General features: G+C 42.6%; 1 protein-coding gene across 2 annotated transcripts in view; it reads left to right on the plus strand.

Moving 5' to 3' along the window:
• The window catches only part of LOC135544450 (astrotactin-2-like), a 501,862-nt gene that overhangs the window by 292,157 nt on the left and 183,163 nt on the right, over positions 1-26,542 (plus strand). The window contains exons 1-3 of one of the 2 annotated variants that reach the window (XM_064972063.1): positions 7,713-7,779; positions 9,061-9,227; positions 9,859-10,047. In XM_064972063.1, coding sequence (XP_064828135.1) covers positions 9,082-9,227; positions 9,859-10,047 — 335 coding nt within the window. In that variant the 5' untranslated portion in view covers positions 7,713-7,779; positions 9,061-9,081. Of the gene's footprint in view, positions 1-7,712; positions 7,780-9,060; positions 9,228-9,858; positions 10,048-26,542 lie in introns of those variants that run through there. The other variant, XM_064972062.1, reaches the window with a different exon arrangement.

Below are 26,542 nucleotides of genomic sequence, written 5' to 3' on the forward strand. Positions count from 1 at the left end.
TCCTCCTCTTCATCTACACTGATTTAAGTGGATTTAGCAACTTGTTTGCTCTAAATTAAAAGGTAGCATGTCGTTGTCAAGATGTTCCAGACTTTTAATCTGTCGTGTGTAGGAGTGTGATGATTTTGAGAACTGCAGCTTATTCTTCCAAAGTGAGTCGTAACCTTACCAATTCACACAAAACCTTGAGCATTGCCTTCTGTATTTCGCCTCATCCTGCTATATCGATTTAGATTAAACTGCTCTATAACAAAGACATCTTGGTCTTACTCAATATTCCTGTCTTCATTTGCACATCAATGAGTTTGATAGAGATTAATGTTGAGTTTGAAAGGATTTGATGTTCATGTCTTTCTTAGATTAGAAAGAACATAAATCCTTGTTTATTACCAACAGAATAAAAATAAAATGTCGCCCCAATAAAGCTGATTGGTCCCCTTAAAGGATATCTAACCGTTTCAGCTAAAATTGTAAATATATTCTAAGCATGCCCTTTGAGGTGCTGTAAAGGTGGCAGTCTTATTGATGAGAATAAATAACAAGGTTCAAAGGTTACGCTGGTCGTTTCAACTGCTGCTCACGCTGGAAGCTAATTATCCTCCCACTTTCTAGGAAATTGGCTACTATTTGATTTCTGCTTTGTGTTGCCACAAAGACAAGGAGCCCGCAATCAATAGTGGGAAAAAATGAATAGTTATAAAATCCAGCAATAACTATATGTTTTACTGTAGCAAAGAAAAGCTACCAATCACTCTCAAGGCCATTTGATTTCCTTGTAAGTACTTGCACATATTTATTGAATAAATTCATCATGCTCCATACCCCAGTAGGACACAACCATGTCAGATAGCTTCTTCCATTAAAGTACACAGTCTCAGTAGCCTGGTTGTGAAGCTCTGATTGCATACAGCGATTATGTTTAAAATTCAGATAGCCCAAAATAAAATATTCATTTTTGCTGATATGTCAGTGAAGACTGAGTCCAGCTGTGAATGAAGTATAAATGAAGCAGGACTAATAAGATTGTGTTGTCCCAGACTAGCCCACATGGAGCCCCAGGGTATATGTGTGGACCAGCGGACAATCTTATTAAAAGTTTCCACTGACTGCTGCCTCTCTCTCTCCCCCTCCACGGTCAGCATTCAAACTGACTTCTAACAAACTCCATAGCAAAGGGTTGATTTGCGAAGATGATAGACACCAGCATTGATGTGACTAATGCTGCCCAACACAGCTCATTGAAATGCAAACACAACTTTATCAAAGGCCCGGAGAGCTGTGTTCAACCTCTGAAGTAAAAACTAAAAAAGAGAAGGAAGAAAGAAAAAAAGAAAAACAGTAACATGGCCGTCTTTTTCAATTTCCTCTCATCCTGAGTCTGGACTTCAGGCCGTGAGTCTCCAGCGAGGAGGGTGTTAGTTACCCCACCACTTGTTTGTGCTTCCAGGAAATGGAAATGCTCTATTAATTGGTATTCTGAATAAACACTGTTGGAGAAAGCTCCCTGCCTGTGCCTACGTGATTAATGCACATGTGCGACGGATAAAAACCTCCCCCTGCACCGCATGTCTCAGAGGGTCAGAGTTGTGGCAGTATTATTTTCTCTTTGATTCTTTTAGTTCTGCTTTGCAACACCCCATGTCAGAATGGAGCTAGACACACAATGGTGTTGTCCGCCACGCTGGTGCTTAAATTCCATTAAGTGACTCATTTCTTTACCCTGTCTGGAACTCCGGAGACCTATTTAAGGCATTATGGAAATAAATCCATGCAGAGGTCCATGCAGAGGTTTTGAAGTCATCGTTCATGTTTTTCTTTCCCTTTATTGTTCCCTGTAAACGAGGGAAATGCGGGTTCTCATTTATATAGGACATTTACTGGAAGCATCTGCATGTAAGAGGAGTCAACTAGGTCTCTCTACATTAGGCCAAAACAAAACCACTTTACAAATATGTATGCAGCATCAATGTCCTCCCCCCACTCAATGCACAGATAATCCGAGACACACAAATATTATGTGGAGCCATCGCTGTAACTGCATTGCCTTTAGTGCATGTTAAGCTGATGTCACACATAAACACACAATAGAACATAATAAAAATCACAGAGGCACGTAACTTAAGTGCTGTTCTGTCACAGTTTAAGACTGAGTTAAGGCAGACTTCTCCCCTTCTGACAGACAGGTGTGAGTGCCTGCCTGGGGGTGGGAGTCAGTAGAGTGCCAGCCCTGACACAGTCAAAAGGCCAAGCTAACCTTTAAATCTGTGAAGCTCGCTCCAAGCAAGCACACATTGATCTGTGCTGAAGTGCACACACACACCTCCACCTACACACTCCTGATGTGCTCAATAGTCTCACTGGGGAAGCCAGGAGAAGTTCATGTGGCTCTGTCAACTCTGTGGTTGTGTTGGCAGAAGTTCACCTGTTCCAGCTGAATTATTCTCCTGAGATAGTTCTACTCCATTCATTGTAGCTACAGATGAAGTATCCATCTTCTTATTAATGGGTGTAGTCAAGGAAAGAGCAGATGGCATCATTTTATCGGCATATCCCTCATCATTTCCCTTTTCCTTTTGGGATGTCTTCTGGAATATTGTTTGGGATGCAGTATGGTACTGATGCGTCATTGATTTCAGACTCCATCTTGGACTTTTATTTGGCTGTCAAATTCAAATTATTTTTGGAAATGATACACAAGTCTTGGTTTGCTCTTTATGTATTGCTAAGCACTTTTTTCCATTTATATATCACACCATTACAATGTGGAGCACACTTTGGAAGTCAAGATTTAAATCATTAGTTCTGAGCAAGTAGCAAATCTGTGCTCTGTTGCCCTACTTAGTATTATATTGAAGAGACGTCTGGGGGAAAACATTGCACCTCCCCCTCACCATGAGCTGTGTATTTTTTCTCATCCCCTTATCACCGCTTGTCCCTGTGGTCCAGCGTTCTGGAAATATGCACATCACCAATTTTCCTGTCCCACTGAACAGCTCAACTCACTACCATACATTTCAATAGTTAGAATTTCCTTCAAAGGCCTTTTCATAATTCACTCCTCATTTCACTGTGGTTATGGTGGTTAAACGGGGGGATCGACCGTGTCGTTTATAGTACCAGGGGGAACGCTTTTTAGGAGAGACAGTCTGCGTGAAGCGTTTACATTTGTCCTTTCTGCATTGTCACTGAGGCTGGAATTATATCAAATCTCATCTGTCCGAAAAAAGCATTGCTCCTGCTTTAAGAAAATGCACTTGTGTTTGAAACTGAACGTTAAATCCACAGTTTTTGGTAACCTCCAGACATTGATTGAATTCTAAATAAAGTCATGCTCCATGACAAACAGACTTTGATTCTGGGTGATGTCCTTAATATTAAGTCATGTTCTCTCCTGTCTGGAAGACGCACATATTGGTGTTCGCTGGGCTCGAAGGGCAGAGATAAGCCTTTAGGCCGACTTTTATTCAAGTTTTTCAAGTTGAAGTGTATTGTCTGAAAGTCGATCATTGTGATGTATAGTGGCCATAACTCCATAATAGGCCAAAAGGCCTATTATTTTTGCTTGGATTAGTAGCGGAGCCGTTCAAAACAAAATATTTTTTAACTATTTTGAATACAATAAGGTACTGCATTGTCACAATTGAACTTTCTATTATCGTAAATATCAGGCTTTTGAAAAAAGAAGTCCACACACATAATACACCCTCCCTGTTCCTTGAAATAACAGCAATACCACCTCCGTCCATGTAAAAGCATTGATTATTCAGACGTTGCATGCAGTAAGAGGGACAATTGAATCAGTGCTTTTGTTTGATGTCATAATCACAGTATAATCTAGGAGTCAAGGCAGATCTGCCATCCACTGTTGGGCTGTGTTTTATGTCTTCACTGATAAGATCGTGTCAGGGTTAAGAAAGAGGAGCAATTCAATTTGGCTCAGTCACAGCCCGTCTGCACATTAAACCGATGGGGAAAGTATTAAATTCAGAGACTATTCCTGACTGGCAGAGCTTTGCTGAGTTAGATATTAGGGCTGGGAATTGCCAGGGACTTCACAAAATGATATTATCACATACTGTGGTGCTGATACGATATGTATTGCAATTCTCACAGATATATGTATTGCAATTGGATACTGTGATTTTGTGATTTGACGTTAAACATGTTGCTCTGTACAGTACACTGACTGTACAAAACATTATGAGCACCTGCTCTTTCCTGTTCTTTGTTGGCTCACTATTGAAAAGAAGATGTAGAACAAGTTAAAATTTAGGGACTAGTTTAGATGGAGGGAGAATAACAATGTGTCTTATTGAATTGAGCTCTAGCCACACTTTATCTCTTCTTGTCCTTTTGCTCTGTGTTCTGTGAGTCTGTGAGTTGTGTGTGAGGCATTGGTACTTGACCATTTGTTCTTTAAAATTTGAAGAGAAGTCATGGACAAATCCAATTAATATTTAATTTCAGAAAAAGTCTCAGCAGTTTTTTTAAATTAAGAAACCTTACAGGTTGTTCCAAGGCTCTGGAACTTCCTCCCTCTATATTTCAGTCCCTCCTAAAGCCTCACCTTGGCCTACCACCAAGCCCCCCCCCCTCCACCCCCACCCCACCTCACCTGCTCGCTCACTCATAATGTACAGTGACAGATCACACTCTTTTCCCTTCTTTAAGCCCATTCCCCTTCTCTTTGTTTCATGTTTAGATTTCTTCCTGCTGTTATTCTGGCATGGACTTGTTTTAATCTCTGTTTTTTGTTTAGTTTCTTCAATAAAGCAACTTTGGGGGTCATGGAAAATATATTAATGTATTATTAATATCAAACACAGCGGTGTCATTTCACTTTGAAGATTAAGCATAGGAGGAATTAAAATGGACATCGTAACAGCTGCAGGAGACTTCATATTTCTCTGAGGGGATCGTCAGTCCTCAGTGTTTTGGCACTCGTGGAATAAAGCTGTTCCATCACTCTAATTTCCGATCCATAGGAGAAATAACAAAGCTATGGGCATACATCTCTGTCAGCTCCAAATCGAATCAAGCTGTCAGATAGATACACGTTTGGACATCTATCACCAGATGATATGATTTACCATGTATCGTTCTCAAAGTGTATTCTACCTGGTGTATGTGTTACTTAAAAACCCTACTACATATGAATTACTTATCAACCCACTAGTTCTCTTCTGTATTTCTTCTTTATCCCCCATCATTGCTAATTCCCTGTTTTTCCATCCAGCCCATTTCTCACCATATGGCGGTCTCTGGTGTATGATGACACATGGGGGTCAACGACTGCAATCGCCTCCTTGACTATTACCTCATCCACTGAATAGATATGCCAGGCGCTAAGATTAATTACAAAAATTGAACATTTGAATGTTTATGTCAGCCAAGCCCCCAGTCATTAAGGAAAAGGATCTCAGTAAATTGCACAGAAACTGATTAAAACTTGGGGTGTTGAAAGGTGATTAGAACAAACTTATAACTAATAGCTTCCAGTCACATGAGGTGGTGAATTTAGCCTCTGAGGTGTGTGTATGTGTTTGTGTTCTCTAAGTCCCCATATTAGGCTATTGATAGATAAGAATATAACACTGTGCCTTCATTTATGGACCGGCCATTGGCCGTTTACTGTTGCCCTTTTGGAGAGCTGGGTAATTGTTTCACTGTGTTTTATTTGTTTTCTTAATCTGCCTCCCCGACACCATCTCCAACGCTGATCAATATCGCAGCCTAACAGGCTCGTAAAACAGCACTTCCAAGGCTCTACAGTGTAAGTGAGGGAGCTCTCTCTATTCCCCATCTCTCCTTCCCTCCCACTCCCCCTCCATATCTTTCTACTCCGCCTGAGTACTTCATTTATTCTCCCCTGGTCATTATACATTCTTATCAGAACCATGTGGCCAATGATAACATCAAGAAGCCTGTATGATCTTTTGTGGAATCTATTATTGTACAGACGCCATTATGACAAGTTCTAATGGTAAAGATCCAGATTGACACTGTGGATGACAGACACCCATGGGAGCAGTGCAGTATTGATTGGTTTAGCTGCAGTGGATTGTGTGTGTGTGTGTGTGTTTGTGTGTGTGATGTCATTCTACAGTATAGTCTCGTTATCACAGGAACACACCACAGCTATTTTATCTACATTACAAGTCTATCACTACATACAATGTATCATGGCCGGTATGTATGAGTAATAACCACAATACTTACAACCAAAAAGGGTTCATCAGAAAGATCAAGTCCACTTCCTGGGAAAATTAGTGGTTCAAAAACTCACTCTCTGAAATTGAGTGACATGACATATCAATGCTCTATATTGAACGCCGTATATACACTACGCCATACTAAAATCACATGTAAAATGCCCATTTTTACCAGAGCTGGTCAACCTATGCATCTATGGTACTTCCTCACATGTTTAGACCATCGCCCACTTAGCAGCCTTGAGTTGTCGGTGAAAGGGCAATGTCACACTCTGTATGCTACCCCACAATCCCCTGGGGTGACATGCCACTATGGCCTCTGGGACATCTGGCCATCCATCAGGATAGAAATGTCTGTCAGCTGGTATTATGTCTGACATCAACACCACTCTCCTGTTATGGCTGCCCGTCATCCACATAAAGATAACCCCCAGATGCGTCCTAACAACAACAGCAGCCACTACGATCACAGAGCAGAGATGTCACCGGGTTGTTTAGATTTTCATCAAATAAGAGGGATTTGGGGGGGGGGGGTTGCATGTGGTAATACATACATTCAGTGTGTTGTTGAAGATTTGAAAACGATTTGTATTTGTGATTGTGCGCAGTAGGTGTTGGATCAGATTGGTTTTGGATTACATGAAAGGATGGTGGTCCTGCCAACTTCACATAAGATAGCAGGCAAAACCTATTGTTACATTGGTTATAGTTATGTAATGGCCACATCATGATTATAGTGTAAGCCGACACTATAAAGAGGTGCAATTGGCAGTGAATTAAAACGTGTCTGAAACGACTACTACATTTTAGGATTAATTTACTTCTGAAAGCTTTTGAGCAGTTGGATTGTGCAGTCATTTTATCACTAAAACATCAGGGACTGTCTGGTACGACCACTGTGTGATAGCAACACTGTCAGGTTATCACCACACTAACTCCCTAAACTGTACTCTGCTCCAGCAGAGCTTTCAGATCAGTTTACTAATCTAAAGTAAACACACACCATAGGCCTCAAGTCATTATAAATAAGTCTCTTTTTATCAGGCCATAAAAATAAAAGATGTCTAAATACAACCGTTTGCTCATTTGAAAGGTTTTTGGAGGAGCTGTATGGACTTAAACTGCGTACTTGCGCTGTAAATAATATGCCTTTTCCGAGTGAGTCTCGGGTGAAATGTATGCATGTGGTTGAGACTAATTTGGAATTTGGAGAGCTCTGCTCTGACTGCTTTCCCTGATTTGCCAAACAACACTTCATCAGGGATGCAAACCAGTCGGCTTTCGGCGAAATTCGTCGTTTTGAATCCAAAATTGGTGATCTTCGTGATACGTGTAGATCCGATGAGAAAAGTTTGGTGGTGGGTGTTGGATCACTACTAGCTGTAAGCGATCGAGTGATGCGCATTTGGCACAATACTGGTTGTCTCCAAGGCTCAGCCAATCGTTTACATTACAACAGAATGCAGAGCAGCAAGCGACCGAAGAAAGAAGAGACACCCAGTTACTAGTTCTCCGGAAAGGCAGCTTGGCAGTTACAGCAGCGCGTCCCCTGAACGATAACGAAAAGGTAAGGTTAGGTGAGAAGGCTGACCACGGAGACCGGGGTGAGAAGGTGATGAAGCGGACTTCATGAGCTGTAACCAAAAAACAACTGGCATTTGGAAAGTTTGAGGTGAGGGAGAAAGTGTGGTGGAGCAAGTATTAGCATTGTTAAGTATCTTGCTAGATGTATCTTATTCTCCTTTAGCTAGCCAGAGAAATGTTGAGCAACATTAGCCAACTCATGTGATCAAATAATTGAGTTTATGGTGTGAAAATTAGCTGGCTAATAAAGTCAGACAGCTAATGTTACAACATCAGATGAGCTAACGTTAGTAACCTAACCAATTCACTATAGTATTAACTGGTATATGACTCCTTGCTGTTACCTCAAGTTATAACGCGTTAGTTGCTTACTGGACCCTGGCAATCTGTGTGAAATGTTAACTAGCTAACAAGCTAACCGCTATCTGTTAACTAATGTTTTCCCTCTACAGTGACGTTATGTGGTTAATTTTCAGAATGAGAGAATTAGGTGAAAATGAGGCTTTGCTTGTTTAACAAGTGTATTTAGGGATGAAGTGTAGTTGGAACTGGGCCTGGCTGGATGCCACTATAGAGGTGAAAGGAACACACACACACACACTTTTCCCCTTTCTCAATGTTGCTGGCACATTGTAGAACACATGTCCACAGGCAGAAAGTGAACAATGTAATAATGTGCAGTGCACTTGATCGATGTCTATAGTGGCCACTATAATAGAGCTATTTCTATTTTCTATTTCTACTTAAGATATGTATTCCCCAAGTGCAATATGTATATGTGTGTGGTCAAAAGCGTTCTATTATAAAGGCTGTCGTGGCTAACTGCAATATTAGTGTATTGTTTTTTTCTCAAGACTTGAGTGCCATTTGCAGTAAAGTCAAGGCAACAGATAACATTGGATTGCTTTCTTTACATTTTTTAGCTGTGAGTTAGGTTCACATTAGCCACTTTTTATTTTACACACAAAGACTGATCGTGTAGATGTTGTTTTAATTAGTTAAAACCAGCATTTCCCCTAGTATTTTTGTTGTTGTTGCATGTTTCAGTGGGTGGTGGGGGGGGAGGTTTGCATCTCCCCTTCATCAGATCCCCACTGACTCTAGAGGAGAACTCTGGGAGATGGAGTTCTTTGTTGTTAATTGGAGCAGACCATTGCTCTGTCTGTCTCCTGGGTCCTGATCTGCATACATATGTTGACCCCTACTTATTCTCTCTGTCTGTCTGTTTCTCTCCCACTACTGTGTCTCTCTCTTGCCCCTCCAGTGTCCCGACGGGCTGCGGCCAATGAAGGACGGCATGGGTTGCTATGACTACTCAAAGGGCACGGACTGCACGGATGGCTTCAACGGTGGCTGTGAGCAGCTGTGTCTCCAACAGCTGGTGCCCCTACCAGACGACCCCACCTCCAGCAACGTCCTCATGTTCTGTGGGTGAGTCAGTCAGTGATCGGAATTGGAACATTAAAAGGGTAAAACAGAGCTAGAGCCTTTTACCTACACATATGGCCAAAACAACTGTTAGAAACAACTGTTGCACATCCACAGATCTCAACTGTGGGATTGATCCACATTTTCACCTCTGCGTTGGCAGAGTACAGTATAGAACGCGGATATGGTATTCTACTGTAGGCTAATTCATGAGACTGCCTGTGTGTCTCTGTGCGTTTCATTAGCATTAGGTTTGTGCATCTCAGCCATTTCTGAAGTAGAAAATGCTGAATGTGCAACTCCAACGACAGTTTGTCTTTAATGCAGACAAGTCCGGGTTTAAATGTTTGCGCTGCTTACACAAGGGCTTTCATTTGAAATATTAGACAGCTAAATCATACATTCTTCTGCAATCTATTATTTCTATGAGTTGGGTACACTTTCTCTACTGTGTGTGTGTGTCTGTGTGTGTCTGTGTGTGTGTGTGTGTGTGTGTGTGTGTGTGTGTGTGTGTGTGTGTGTGTGTGTGTATGCGGGCATGTGTGTGCATGTATTACTGTGTGTACAGTGCCTAAATGTATACACTATGTTTTTATGCATGTCTATTGCCACCTGAATTCCCCTCCCCACTCAGGTGTGTGCAGGAGTACAAGCTGGGGTCAGACGGACGCTCATGTGTTCTCCAGAAAGAGAACTGTGAGGGGCCAAAGTGCCAGAGACAGGATGTCCGCTTCAATGACACCCTGTTTGGGGAGATGCTGCATGGATACAACAACAAGAGTCAGCAAGTAAACCTGGGACAGGTCTTCCAGATGACCTTCCGGTAAGTTCTCCCCCAGAGGAATATATGTCCTCCATATCACTGCTGTGTACCACGGGGGACGTAATCCAAGTCATATCATGCTGTGCTGTACTTTATGGTATGTGGCTCTGGCTATTGGGATGTACAGTAGTTCGGTAGCAGGAGCTTTCCCAAGAGGGTTATGCCAACTGTGCAGCCACTTGGTGAATGTGTTGGGACTATTTTTACCTGTATTTCTACCACTTGGTTTTTAGCTTGGGTTACATGACAAAGACAAGGCTCAAACAGAAACAGACTGGTTTGTGTGGTAAAGTAACTCTATGGACCCTTTTTGTTCGTTTTTTATTCTCTTGTATGCTTAAAGTCAGAAGACACATTTACAAAACCAATGCATCCAAGTTGGATTCTGGGACTTTTGTTCTCATCAGTCCCTGCTCACAAAAATAGTCTTAATGAGAACTTGGCGGTTTGAATTCTCGGGACTATTCCAGAGAGAAATCTCAGAGGACGTGTCAACATCATGAAAAAGCAGTGTTTCCTTTTATCAGTGTTGGTGAGTGAGATATCTACACAGTGGAACATCTTATGTGTATCAGCAGCTCTCACAGTGCAGCTGGCTGGGGAGGAATCCCCCAGTGCTGTGACAGACAACACTGTCAGCCCTCTCAAAGCTCCAGTGTCTGGCTGATAACAAAGACAAATGTTAGGCTGCAGGGGGACGCTGCCATAATCAAAGACAACGAGGCAGGAATTCATACACACACATTAGAGGTCGGCCGATTATGATTTTCCAACGCCGATACTGATACCGATTATTGGAGGACCAAAAGAAGCCGATACCTATTAATCGGCCTATTTAAAAATGTTTTTATTTATTTGGAATAATGACAATTATAACAATACTGAATGAACACTTTTAGTTTAACAAAAAATCTAATACATCAATAAAATCAATTTAGTCTCAAATAAATAATGAAACATGTTCAATTTGGTTTAAATAATGCAAAAACAAAGTGTTGGAGAAGAAAGTAAAAATGCAATATGTGCCATGTAAAAAAGCTAACGTTTAAGTTCCTTGCTCAGAACATGAGAACATATGAAAGCTGGTGATTCCTTTTAACATGAGTATTCAATATTCCCAGGTAAGAAGTTTTAGGTTGTAGTTATTATAGGAATTATAGAAACATTTCTCTCTATACGATTTGTATTTCATATACCTTTGACTATTGGATGTTCTTATAGGCACTTTAGTGTTGCCAGTGTAAAAGTATAGCTTCCGTCCCTCTCCCCTACCTGGGCTCAAACCAGGAACACATCAACAACAGCTACCCTCGAAGCATCGTTACCCATCGCTCCACAAAAGCCGCGGCCCTTGCAGAGCAAGGGGAACAACTACTTCAAGGTCTCAGAGCGAGTGATGTCACAGATTGAAACGCAATTTACCGCTCACCTCGCTAACTAGCTCGGGAGTTGATAGGCTTGAAGTCACAAACAGCTCAATGCTTGAAGCACAGTAAAACGTTTAGTATTTGGTCACATATTCCTAGCAGTCAATGACCACATCAAGTTTGTGACTATACAAACTTGTTGGATGCATTTGCAATCATGTATTGTGTCCTTTTAGAGTCACTTTTATTGTAAATAAGAATGGAATATGTTTCTGAACACTTCTACATTAATGTTAACTTTCCCTGTTATTGGTAATGGTAAAAGGTTAGCATGTTTTGGGGCCTGATCTTTGTGCATCTGTAGCGGGGAGTTTTTTGAGATAATCTTCAAAGAGGTAGGGTTTCAGACGTTTTAGGAAGACGGGCAGGGACTCCGCTTTCCTGACTTTAGGGGGAAGTTTGTTCCACCATTGGTGGCAGGGCCGAGAAGAGCTTTGACTGGGCTGAGCGGGAGCTGCTCTTACGTGGAGGTAGAAACCAGAATTGTCTTTGGTAGATTCATTTTCATCCAGTTAGAATGGGTGTACCAGTGAGCCACTGGGCGATGACAGGAGGCATGTTATCTCCTTTAAGATGGCCGCCGGTGAGGATTGCTGTCGGTCATGCTTCGCTCTGTATATGCCATTTGATTACAAAAGCATGATCTGTTTGATGTGACAGAGTACAACAGCAGCACCAACCAGTGTGTCTTCATTTGGAAGGAAACATGTACTGCCCTAAGGGTGATATTCACTTAGAGTGCAGTGTTACTTTGCTGTTTGTCTAGACAATGCAATCATTAAGAAAAGGACCACCAGCTATCCAATTAAATAAATGAAAGGTGTGATGTTTTATTCAAATGCTATATTATGTCAATTGTCAATGTCATTTTGTGACAGTTTGAACTGCAGATGAAGGAAAGTTGATAACAGACGGCAAGTTGAGAAAAATAACATTTTCAATTGACATGTTGTCTTTAGGGTATTATTGTTGTGTATTTATGGATTGAAAGACAGACACCAAGGAAACTATAAATGTATTATCTCAAATCTGTCATTTCTTCAAAGTGGCTTTAGTCTTCGAGGCCGTTCCATCTTTTGTATCTAAAAACAAATACAAACCACCTTAACATTCTAATTTTCTTTCTGGGGCTTGAAGTATTCACTCGTTTACCAGACATTTCTCTCAGAATGATGGTAATGCACGCATGTCCTTCAAATTCCCCCTATAAAATATTTTCTATATAGATTCCGACCCCACTGCCACCCCACCCATCCCCCTTAGCTTCCTCCTCCTCACTCCCTTGCATCAGTAGTGCAGAGGGAAATGTGGGAGATAGAAGTGAATGTAATTATCTAGCCCTGGGCGATCACAGGTAGCGTGTTATATTAAATATTGCCTCTGATATATCAGGGTGTTTGGCGTACATTGTGAATTGCTTTCACTTTACCACACTCCTGAGTGCATGCATTTGCAATTGGGTTTGGATTTGTAAATCTGCTTCCTGCAGATATGCCATAATACTTTTTTTTAAGCATATGCCCCGGCAATCAGTGTATACAGAATGTAACAGGAATGTTTTGACTCAAAATTGTTAGATTATAAAATTACTCTTAAAACAATTCCCTGACCTGCAAATAAACACTGATCTGAGCACATAACAGTTAGCTGTCAGATTTAATCATAGTCACTGGACATAGAGATGATTTTGAGCTAGATAGCCGTTGCTGATATGCCCTAATATATGGAGCATGATTTGAAGAATGTGCCTGGTGCCCTGAACCGCAGACAACCTCCTCCTGTAGTTTACCAATGGACTTAGGGGAGCTTCCTTCCACCTGTTTGTTGACACCTATCCACTTCCTTCAGATATGAAAATGCTAAACGGTCTAGGGAACACAGTGCTATGCAGCTAGGGGATGTGACTAGGAGATAGGAGACGAAGGGTTCTTTTCCAGACCAGGTAATTTTCTCCGTCAAGTCCCAACAGAAGCCCAAGGCTGTAGGGTTCTTCCTAACATATGCTGCTACATGAAATGTGTTTCCATAGCCAAGCAGCCGCACACAAACCTAGGATCACCAAGTGCAATGCCAAGCGTCTGCCAGAATGGTGTAAAGCTCACCACCATTGGACTCTAGAGCAGTGGAAATGCGTTCTCTGGCATGATGAATCACGCTTCACCATCTGGCAGCCCGATGGACAAATCTTGGATAGGCGGATGCCAGGAGAACGCTCCTTGCCCCGATAGATAGTGCCAATTGTAAAGTTTGGTAGAAGAGGAAATAATGGTCGGGGGCTGTTTTTCATAGTTCGGGCTAGGCCCCTCAGTTCCAGTGAAGCGAAATCTTAACGCTACAGCATACAATGGCATTCTAGATGATTTTGTGCTTCCAACTTTGTGGCAACAGTTGGCGAATGTCCTTTCCTGATTCAGGATGACAATGCCCCCATGAAGAAAGCAAAGTTCATACAGAAACTGTTTGTCTGTCGAGATCGTGTGGAAGTACTTGACTGGCCTGCACAGAGCCCTGACCTCAGCCCCATTGAACACCTTTGTGATGAATTGGAACACCGAATGAGAGCCAGGCCTAATCGCCCAACATCAGTGCTCAACCTCACTATTGCCCTTGTGGCTGAATGGAAGCAAGACCCTGCAGCTATGTTCCAACATCTAGTGGAAATCCTCCCCAGAAAAGTGGAGGCTGAAAGAGGGGGACCAACTCCATTTCAATACCTATGATTTTGGAATGAGATGTTCAATGTTACGACCTGAGTCATAGTTCCCAACAAAGAGATTCCACCACAAACCTGAAACAAAAACAAAACAGACACCCCCCCCCCCCCCCCGAAAAAAGCCTTATCAATTATTACCAAACCAAACAAACGTCCACCTGTATCCCCTGACCCACCTCTGCCATCCAGGCCGCCCCTCACTCTCCCAACTCAGCAACCTCAGAGACAGGAGATCGCAAGCAAGCTATCCAAAACAATAACAAAACTATGGCATGGAGGCGCTTAATTGGGAGAATTTCCAAATTGTACAACTGCAAAAACAGCGCCCACCTAATAAGCCTCTGATTTGGGTTCTGCAAGGACCTCAGAAACATCAGAGGATTAGTATCTGTGTACACCACGAGAGGTGCCACCAGAACCAACATACACATCAACATGTTGGAGCCCAAATAAGCGCAAGCACTTCCTTCTCTACCACAGAATAATTGAGCTGGTATGAATTAAACTTCTTAGAGAAGTAACTCATCTGCCTGCAACAGAACCCCACCAAGGCCTACATTACTAGCATCTACATGGAGTATGAACAGGTCATTCAAACGAGGGGCAATGAGCACTGAGCAGAACACGTCTTTACATTCTCAAATGCTGCTTGACATCTGTCCGACCAAATATACTTCATCTGAGCCTTAAGCAAGTCGGTCAGGGGTGCTACCACTGAGGAGACATTCTTACAGCAGCGTCGATAATAACCAACCATACCGAGAAAGTGCATAAGCTCCTTAGTCATCGGTGGCGGACACTGCTCAACAACTTCAACTTTGGCATGCACTGGGCGAACCATATCTGGGAAAAGAGGTCAGTGACCGTTGCTTTATCAAACTCACATTTGGCCAGATTAACTGTCAAATGCATCCAAGCCAACCTATCAAACAGTGCTTGTTTGGACATTGGACGTGCTGAGACAAGGTGTCACTATAAATGACCATGTCATCCAAGTACACCACACATCCGTCCAAACCACAGACAGTTCATGAGGCGCTGAAATGTTGCAGGTGCAATACGAAAACCAAAAGGCATAACTGTATAAGAAGTTGTGATGAAAGCACACATTTCCCTTGCTCTAGGAGACAAGGGGACCTGCCAGGAACCTTTTAGAAGATCGACCTTGCTCACAATTTTTGCAGAACCCATTTGATCAACACAATCTTCCATACAAGGAAGAGGAAAGGAATCAGGCTTTGTAATGTTGTTACCATTACGATAGTTTGTGTATGGCCTAAAATATGCATCAGGCTTCTTGACAAACAGACAAGGTGAAGCCCAACTGGAAAAAGAATGTTCAGCAATATCGTTATCCAACATGTACTTGACTTCTGCATCTAAGTGCTTGCGCTTGTCAGGAGATGAACGGTAGACGCGCTTGCCTTATTGGCTGAGCATCTCCAACAACAACATAACGAGATGAGTACGAGAGGGTGTATCAGAAAACAGTGCAGGATAACGTTCAATAAATGTAATCAACTCAGTATGTTTACAGTCATCCAAATGCCCCAATAGAGCATGCACATTTCAATACAATGCAACGTATTATATAAAAGTAGTCTAGGGCAATTGAGAATGCAGAAACAACTCTTAAGTGAACTATCATCTGACTTTACAGGAGTCGATGCTCTGCTGTTCCCCAGCTGTCCTGGAACACAGCTAGAGAGCCACGCACTGCATGGCCAAAAACCAGATCATTTGGACTAAATCCTATACTCTCCTGGACAACTTCTCTAGCTGCTAACAGTAACTAACTTCCCAATCACAATCTAGCTCTGTACAGTATGCATGCAGGAGAGACTTCGGGGTTTGATAAAGCACTAACGCACCCCAAGAGGATTGGTTATGGTAGTCAAAGCTGCTGTAGCACTTGTGGAAACATGTGGGAGGTAAAATGAGAGCCGTGGTCACTCTGAATGACCTTAAGAATGTCAAATACAGAGATGAACTGCGATTAAAGCCTTCACAACAGACTTAGTAGTTATGCATAGTGGATAAGCAGGATACCTGGTTGCTTGGCACATCACTGTAAGCAAATAGCTACTGACCGACTTAGAGCGGGCAAAGGACCAACACAGTCAATGACCAAATGTTCAAAAGGCTGACCAACGGCAGGAATAGGATACAGAGGAGCAGGTTTAATTGACTGATTTGGCTTACCAGTCAACTAGCATGTGTGACATGATTTAATGTAAGCAAAAATGTCACATTTCAACCTTGACCAGAAAATGTAACGCAAAATACGGTCATACGTTTTTTTTAACTTCAAAATGTCCAGCAACATTAACATGGGAGGTTTAAAAGCACTGTCTGGCGAAACTTATGATTGGATCACCTACAAAGTTTTCCCCATGAGGCCCCCACCTGTGAACTAGCATACTGCTTTGAAGCGAGTAACCTTGTGCAGAGCCTTCTATCCCATCAGCTGGCGACACTGTCAAACTGCTCCTTCAAAGACGGGTCATCCTGCTATTCTTTCACCAAGTCATCATGAGAAACAGTTGAGATGCTTAGGCAAAGGCAAGTCAAACGGTTCTGTAACAGACAATTTTGTTCAGTTATACTGACACCTCATGGCACATGTCGCTGCACAAGCCGGATAGATAACTGGACTATCTGGAGAGTTCTGACTCCTCAGGAGCAGGGAGAACAGGGGTTTGTTGTGTAACCACAAGGTGGTGGTTACCCCAGCCCAGCTAACTGGTTACCCAGAATGAGATCAATACCCTTAACTGGTAGATGAGGATGCACGCCAACACAAACCTTTTACAAGATCTGAGTCAAGTTTCAATGTATGCACAGGAACAGGAAAAATGAACAACCCAATCCCACAAATGATTGTAGAATCACCTGCATCTGACTCAGAAGACAATACGGATTCACAAACAAATGATTCCACAGAGCCTGTGTCTCGCAAGATTTTGACTGGCACTTTCTGATCACGTCATACCAGGATGATGTAACACTCAAATGTAGTGGCTTTGCCAAAAGGTTTTGCATGCTTCTCATGCTGTTATAAAGTACTTGGACTAAGTGACATAGCTAGACCAGAAAGTACCTTTTGAGTTGCCACCAGAATAGTTTGCTTTAAGGACAGGAAATTCATTTTTGCAGTGTTCCTTACCTTGACAGTAGTTACACACTCTGTTTAGATCATTTCTACCTCATACGCCACGATCAACCTTAGGAAAACATTGATCTGCTCCCAACCTTAAACTTTTGGCGAGAGGAGAAGTACTCTTTACAGGCATGTTCATTCAGTATGACTACCAGGATCCATAAAAAAGCTTTTATGGATCAAGATGCTCATCTGCTAGAACTGATGCCTCACTTGGAGATTTCACCTTGTGCTCACTAATATAAGTTGCAACACGTTCTGGTACTGAATTCTTAAAACTGCTCAAGTACCACCAGATCAGACAATTCCTCAAACTGATCTACCTCTGAGGCAGAGCACCAACAATTAAACTGAGACAGTAAATGACATGCAAATACAAAATAGGTTTCCTTGTCACCTTTTCCAATTGTGAATACACTGCCAATAAGTCTCTGGGACCAATTTGTAGGCTTGTACACTTACACCGTTTCACAGACCTGACTCTCAGCTAAACTTAACGCTGAATAGGCTTCAAACTTTACTAGTTCACACACTGTAGCGGTAAAGTACGATCTGCATCAGACCAATCTCTAGATTCTGCTACTCGCTCAAACAAAGAAGAAAAGGTTCCTTTACAATGGCCTCAGTTGGATAGTTTATTACTGGTGAAACTGATGACCCTTGCCCAAGCTTACCCTCTGATTAGGTCTAGTTTATACTGCTCCATGTCATTTTGCCAACTCTGTTCAATCTGCTCTTTTTCTAGTTGTAGAATTAACAAATCTTGCTGCTCAAAACATAAACCATCGATCTCAAACAGTTCGGATTCCTTCAACTAGTTTGGCTTTTAGACTGGCCAATACAATATTGTTGTGCTCAGCAATTTGTGCCATCAGCTTTTTAGTGCACTGCTCTAAAAGTGCTTCAGATGGTCACTCAAACTTGTCAAACATTACTAGCCATGATACACTCAACTAAATTACCAATTTAGACTGAGACAAAAGACTGCACGACTAGTATGGTACATAGTGTGAAGGACAACCAAGACAAAATGGAACCACCCCGGCCCAATTCTAGTACACCTATCTAACCTCAACTCTAGTAATCGTGCAGATACGGGCAGGGGGTATTTATTAGAGGTTGACCGATTATGATTTTTCAATACCGATACTCAGCCGATACCGATTATTGGAGGACCAAAAAAGTCGATTCCGATTAATCGGCCGATTTAAAAAAAAAATGTATTTGTAATAATGACAATTAAAACAATACTGAATGAATACTTATTTTAACCTAATATAATACATCAATAAAATCAATTTAGCCTCAAGTAAATAATGTTGGAGAAGAAAGTAAAAGTGCAATATGTGCTATGTAAGAAAGCTAACATTTCAGTTCCTTGCTCAGAACATGAGAACATATGAAAGCGGGTGGTTCCTTTTAACATAAGTCTTCAATATTCCCAGGTAAGAAGTTTTAGGTTGTAGTTATTATATGACTATTTCCCTCTATACCATTTGTATTTCATTACCCTTTGACTATTGGATGTTCTTATAGTATTGCCAGTGTAACAGTATAGCTTCTGTCCCTCTCCTCGCTCCTTCCTGGGCTCGAACCAGCAACACAACGACAACAGCCACCATCGAAGCAGCATTACCCATGCAGAGCAAGGGGAACAACTACTAGAAGGCTCAGAGCGAGTAACGTTTGTAATGCTATTAGTGTGCGCTAACTAGCTAGCCACTTCACGTCGGTTACACCAGCCTCATCTCGGGAGTTGATAGGCTTGAAGTCATAAACAGTGCAATGCTTGACGCACAACAAAGAGCTGCTTGCAAAACGCACTAAAGTGCTGTTTGAATGAATGTTTACGCGCCTGCTTCTGCCTACCACCGCTCAGTCAGATACTTGTATGCTCAGTCAGATTATATGCAACGCAGGACACGCTAGATAATATCTAGTAATATCATCAACCATGTGTAGTCAACAAGTGATTATGTTTGATTGTTTTTTATAAGATAAGTTTAATGCTAGCTAGCAACTTACCTTGGCTTACTGCATTCGCGTAACAGGCAGTCTCCTTGTGGAGTTCGACGAGAGAGAGGCAGGTCGCTGTTGCGTTGGACTAGTTAACTGTAAGGTTGCAAGATTGGATCCCCCGAGCTTATAAGGTGAAAATCTGTCGTTCTGCCCCTGAACAAGACAGTTAACCCACCGTTCCTAGGCCGTCATTGAAAATAAGAATGTGTTCTTAATTCAGTCATCAAAACGGCGAACTGTTTTCCAAATGAACTCCATAATATCGACTGAAACACGGCTAACACGGTTTAGAATCAATCCTCAAGGTGTTTTTCACATATCTCTGTCAGGATTTGGCCAGGGTTGTTCCGGGTTTTGGTCACTAGATGCCCCCATTGTGCTTTTTGACCTTATGTTTTTTCCCTTGTTCCCCATTATTATTTGCACCTGTGCCTCGTTTCCCCTGATTGTATTTAAACCCTTAGTTTCCCTCAGTTCTGTGCTCTGTGTTTGTATGTTAGCACCCAGCCCTAGTGTTCTGTGTATTCTTGTCGATTCCGGTGGATGCTCTTGTGGAATTCTGTTTTTGTTTTTGAGTATCTCTTGAGGCCTTTTTGTGCTATTCCTACCACCTTTTGGATTTACCATTTTTGTATTGAAGGACTTCTCCTTTTTACTTTATTAAATACACCGTCTTAAGTACTGCTGTGTCTGCCTCATCTTCTGGGTTCTGCTGACTATTCGTGGCTCAGTTGGTTAAGTGAATGTTTCTCACTCCGGAGACCCAGGTTCGTAACCGGGTCCTGACAATCTCTTCATTGATATATCATTTGTGGAAGTCTACTTTCACCTCTGAATCGCTTGGAAAAAGACGTGGAGCTGAAGATGACGCACCAATTTTGACAGAGGACACCGGGCGGACACCTGGCAATTGTAGTCTATAATGGTCAATCTTCCAATGATATGCCAACAAATACGTCACAATGCTGCAGACACCTTGGCGAAACGATAGATCGGGCAGGCTCATTCCTTGCGCATTCACAGCCATATAAGGAGACAATGAAAAACAGAGCCTCAAAAATCCTGCTCATTTCCTGTTTGAAGTTTCATCTTGGTTTCGCCTGTAGCATCAGTTCTGGGGCACTCACCGACAATATCTTTGCAGTTTTGGAAACGTCAGAGTGTTCTCTTTCCAAAGCTGTCAATTATATGCATAGTCGAGCAACTTTTTGTGACAAAATATTCCACTTAAAACGTTGTTTTTTTTATCGAATAATGAAATAGCGCCCCCATAGATGTAACAGGTTTATTAAACAAAATAGTAAATACAAAAATCTAACATTAACATCTGTAGGATCAGTAGTGTATGAACCAAAAACCCAAAAGGTGGTGGAGGCCAGTCTGCAAGTCAGTGAAGAAAGTGTTGACTGATGTGGCCACCCTTTATAGCCTGCAGGCCAATCATGCCCAGGTGCGCCACATCAGCTGACGATCCTCCCGGCTCTGCCCTCTAGCCTTCTGCAACAAGCAGACTACCAAACAGAAGATCCAAGAAGACAGAGTGGAGGGACGTCACATCAATGAGCAGGTGTCCACATACTTTTAGTCATGTAGTGAATTATTCATCAACAGGTTTATGTGCCAATGCACCACAAACAATAAACAGAACATACCGACTTCGAGGACTTCAATATCATGGTTTGCGTTTTCAACACCACACTAAATAGACTATATCAATCTTGACAATCAGACTCCAGTCACCAAAGTCATAGACTGTTCTCTCTGCTACCACACGGCAAGCGGTACCGGAGCCCCACGTCTAGGTCCAAAAGGCTCCTTAACAGCTTCTACCCCCAAGCCATAATACTGCTGAACAATTAATCAAATGGCCACCCGGATCCCCCACCCACTTTGTTTTTACTCTGCTGCTCCTCGCTGTTTATTATCCATGCATAGTCACTTTACCCCTACTTACGTGTACAAATTTCCCCCAACTAACCTGTGCCCCTGCACATTGGCTTGGTACCGGTACCCCTGTAGATAGCCTTGTTGTTGTTATTTTATTGTGCTATTTCTTATTTTATTTTTTACTTTAGTTTATTTAGTAAATATATTTTCCTAACTCTATTTCTTGAGCTGCATTGTTGGTTAATGGCTCATAAGTAAGCATTTCACAGTAATGTTGTATTCGGCGCATGTGACAAGTGAAAACAGCTTTGAAAATTCCATAAAATGATGTCATGGCTTTAGAAGATTCTGATAGGCTAAATTTCATAATTTTAGTCAATTGGAGGTGTATCTGTGGATGTATTTCAAGGCCAACCTTCAAACAGTACCTCTTTCCTTGACGTCATGGGAAAATCAGAAGAAATCAGCTAAGACCTCAGAAAAAAATTGTAAACCTCCACAAGTTTGGTTAATCCTTGGGAGCAATTTCCAAACGCCTGAAGGTACCACATTCATCTGTACAAACAATAGTACGCAAGTATAAACACCATTGGACCACGCAGCCGTCATACCGCTCAGGAAGGAGATGCATTCTGTCTCCTAGAGATGAACATACTTTGGTGCGAAAAGTGCAAATCAATCCCAGAACAACAGCAAAGGACCTTGTGAAGATGCTGGAGGAAACAGGTACAAAAGTATCTATATCCACAGTAAAATGAGTCCTATATAGACATAACCTGAAAGTTCGCTCAGAGAGGAAGAAGCCACTGCTCCAAATCTGCCATAAAAATGCCAGACTATGGTTTGCAACTGCACATGGGGACAAAGATTGTACTTTTTGGAGAAATGTCCTCTGGTCTGATGAAACAAAAATAGAACTGTTTGGCCATAATGACCATCGTTTTGTTTGGAGGAAAAAGGGGGAGGCTTGCAAGCCGAAGAACACCATCCCAACAGTGAAGCATGGGGGTGGCAGCATCATGTTGTAGGGGTGCTTTGCTGCAGGAGGGACTGGTGCACTTCACAAAAAATTTGGTGGATATATTGAAGCAACATCTCAAGTCATGTCAGGAAGTTAAAGCTTGGGTTTTCCAAATGAACAATGACCCCAAGCATACTTCCAAAGATGTGGCAAAATGGCTTAAGGACAACAAAGTCAAGGTATTGGAGTGGCCATCACCACGCCCTGACCTCAGTCCTATAGAAAATGTGTGGGCAGAACTGAAAAAGTTTGTGCGAGCATGGAGGCCGACAACCTGACTCAGTTACACCAGCTCTGTCAGGAGGAATAGGCCAAAATTCACCCAACTTATTGTGGGAAGCTTGTGGAAGGCTACCTGAAACGTTTGACCCAAGTTAAACAATTTAAAAGCAATGCTACCAAATACTAATTGAGTGTATGTAAACTTCTGACCCACTGGGAGTGTGATGAAAGAAATAAAAGCTGAAATAAATAATTTTATCTACTATTATTCTGACATTTCACATTCTTAAAATAAAATAAATATTCAGCCCTCCTCTGTAGCTTATTCTTTAGATCAGTGGGCACCAACCTATCGATGGCAAGGCCTTCCTAGTCGATCACCTGACATTTCTGTAGAAAAGCCAATGATAAAGACTTGCACTCCTTTTTTATTTTCAAGTTGTGCTGTTGGTGGTAGGTGCAGTTTATTCAGAAGCCATATGCACCGGGTAGGAAAAGTGTTCCCATTTTTAACCATTTTGTTTGGCTGAAAAGACCAACTCCGCCTACCCGGCGGATCAGTGGCTAAATTGAGTGCGCCTACTGCACTGGCCAATCGGGTAGCTCAAATCACCTTGCCTACAGCTTCCACGACCCCGGCCACAGCAACGTTTGATAGTAGCCTACGTGAGATTTCATAACTTTTCAACTCATGACCAGAGAGATACTGTCCAAGAATACATAAAAAATATGATGTTTTTATGAGCGAGTTCCTGTCTAAGTTTTTATTCAGCACATTCAACACTGTTTTATTCAACACTATTACAAAACATAAAATGTGCTTCTCCTATCTTCCACTAGCGCTGCAGCTGCTGTCACACCCTGACCTTGGTATTCTTTGTTTTCCTTGTTAATTTGGTTAGGTCAGGGTGTGACATGGGTGATGTATGTGTTTTTTGTCTTGTCTAGGGGTTTTGTATGTTTATGGGGCTGTTTCCTTTCTAGGTATATTGTATGTCTATGGTTGCCTAGATTGGTTCTCAATTAGAGGCAGCTGTCTATCGTTGTCTCTGATTGGGAGGAAATCAGCCTTGACAGAATCACCCACCAACCAAGGACCAAGCGGCGTGGTAAACAGCAGCAGGAGACGTAGCAGCAGCTACCTGGGATGAGGCACACAGGGAGTATGGCGAAGCCAGGTAGGAGACCTGCGCCAACTTCCTGTGCTTACCGGACAGCGAGAGGGAACGGGCAGGCACCGAGTTATGCTGTGGAGCGCACGGTGTCCCCAGTGCGGGTGCATAGCCCGGTGCTGTACATACCAACTCCTCGTATCGGCCGGGCTAGAGTGGGAATTGAGCCAGGTGCAATGAAGGCGGCTCTACGCATCTGGTCCCCAGTGCGTCTCCTTGGTCCAGCATACATGGCACCAGCCTTACGCATGGTGTCCCCGGTTCGCCAGCCCAGTGCGGGCTATTCCACCTCGCCGCACTGGCAGGGCGACCGGGAGCATTCAACCAGGTAAGGTTGGGCAGGCTCGGTGCTCAAGAGCTCCAGTGCGCCTGCACGGTCCGGTCTATCTAGTGCCACCTACACGCACCAGCCCTCCAGTGGCAGCCCCCACACCAGGCTTCCTGTGCGTGTCCAGAGCCCAGTACTCCCTGTTCCTCCTCCCCGCACTCGCCCTGAGGTGCGTGTCCTCGGCCCAGTACCACCAGCGCCGGCACCACACACCAGGCCTATAGTGCCCCTCTCCTGTCATGTCTCTGCAAAACATGACTTAGTAATTGGTGGCAAAACAAATCACAGAGGTCAGACGTTTCTTGTAGTTGGCCACCAGGTTTGCACACATCTCAGGAGGGATTTTGTCCCACTCCTCCTTGCAGATCTTCTCCAAGTCATTAAGGTTTCACGGCTGACGTTTGGCAACTCGAACCTTCAGCTCCCTCCACAGATTTTCTATGGGATTACGGTCTGGAGACTGGCTAGGCCCCTCCATGACCTTAATGTGCTTCTTCTTGAGCCACTCCTTTGTTGCCTTGGCCATGTGTTTTGGGTCATTGTCATGCTGAAATACCCATACAGGACCCATTTTCAATGCCCTGGCTGAGGGAAGGAGGTTCTCACCCAAGATTTGACGGTACGTGGCCCCGTCCTTCGTCCCTTTGATGCGGTGAAGTTGTCCTGTCCCCTTAGCAGAAAAACACCCCCAAAGCATAATGTTTCCACCTCCATGTTTGACGGTGGGGATGGTGTTCTTGGGGTCATAGGAAGCAGTCCTCCTCCTCCAAACACGGCGAATGAGTTGATGCCAAAGAGCTCCATTTTGATCTCATCTGACAACACTTGTTGTCCTCTGAATCATTCAGATGTTCATTGGCAAACTTTAGACGGGCATGTATATGTGCTTTCTTGAGCAGGGGGACCTTGCGGGCGCTGCAGGATTTCAGTCCTTCACGGCGTAGTGTGTTACCAATTGTTTTCTTGGTGACTATGGTCCCAGCTGCCTTGAGATCATTGACAAGATCCTCCCGTGTAGTTCTGGGCTGATTCCTCCACTAATCATTGCAAATCCATGAGGTGAGATCTTGCATGGAGCCCCAGGCTGAGGGAGATTGACAGTTCTTTTGTGTTTCTTCCATTTGCGAATAATCGTACCAACTGTTGTCTCCTTCTCACCAAGCTGCTTGGCGATGGTCTTGTAGCCAATTCCAGCCTTGTGTAGGTCTACAATCTTGTCCCTGACATCCTTGGAGAGCTCTTTGGTCTTGGCCATGGTGGAGAGTTTGGAATCTGTGATTGCTTGCTTCTGTGGACAGGTGTCTTTATACAGGTAACAAACTGAGATCAGGAGCACTCCTTTGAGAGTGTGCTCCTAATCTCAGCTCGTTACCTGTATAAAAGACAGCTGGGAGCCAGAAATCTTTCTGATTGAGAGGTGGTCAAATACTTATTTCCATCATTAAAATGCAAATCAATTTATAACATTTTTGACATGCGTTTTCTGGATTTGTTGTTGTTGTTCTGTCTCTCACTGTTCAAATAAACCTACCATTAAAATTATAGACTGATCATTTCTTTGTCAGTGGGCAAACGTACAAAATCAGCAGGGGATCAAATACTTTTACCCTCACTGTAGGTTTCCATCCAATTGGCGACAGATTTTCATGCAAATATTCTAAAATCTGCAATAAACAATATGCACATGTTGGTGCCGGACAACGTGACCGAAAATATTAAAATATACCTTTAACAAATGACAAAAAACTATTCCTTGTGTTTTGATGTGTAGCAATTGCAAAACTTTGTAGCTTTAAAAAAAAAATGAGGCTACTTTCCTAAAACAGTAATTGTCCACCTCACAGTTCAGCTGTTGGAAATTTGAGCACTGAATGCATCAGGGCATTGCATGAATAGGCCTATAGGTTTAGGTGTCCACTGTATGATATTAATAATAATACAAATATACAGTGGGGCAAAAAAGTATTTAGTCAGCCACCAATTGTGCAAGTTCTCCCAATTAAAAAGATGAGAGGGGCCTGTAATTTTCATCATAGGTACACTTCAACTATGACAGACAACATGAGAAAACAAAATCCAGAAATTCACATTGTAGGATTTTTAATGATTTTTTTGTGCAAATTATGGTGTAAAATAAGTATTTGGTCACCTACAAACAAGCAAGATTTCTGGCTCTCACAGACCTGTAACTTCTTCTTTAAGAGGCTCCTCTGTCCTCCACTCGTTACCTGTATTAATGGCACCTGTTTGAACTTGTTATCAGTATAAAAGACACCTGTCCACAACATCAAACATTCACACTCCAAACTCCACTATGGCCAAGACCAAAGAGCTGTCAAAGGACACCAGAAACAAAATTGTAGACCTGCACCAGGCTGGGAAGACTGAATCTGCAATAGGTAAGCAGCTTGGTTTGAAGAAATCAACTGTGGGAGCAATTATTAGGAAATGGAAGACATACAAGACCACTGATAATCTCCCTCAATCTGGGGCTCCACGCAAGATCTCAGCCCGTGGGGTCAAAATGATCACAAGAACGGTGAGCA

Source organism: Oncorhynchus masou, chromosome 8 (genome assembly GCF_036934945.1).
Source record: "Oncorhynchus masou masou isolate Uvic2021 chromosome 8, UVic_Omas_1.1, whole genome shotgun sequence".
In the NCBI taxonomy this organism is placed as follows: domain Eukaryota; kingdom Metazoa; phylum Chordata; class Actinopteri; order Salmoniformes; family Salmonidae; genus Oncorhynchus; species Oncorhynchus masou.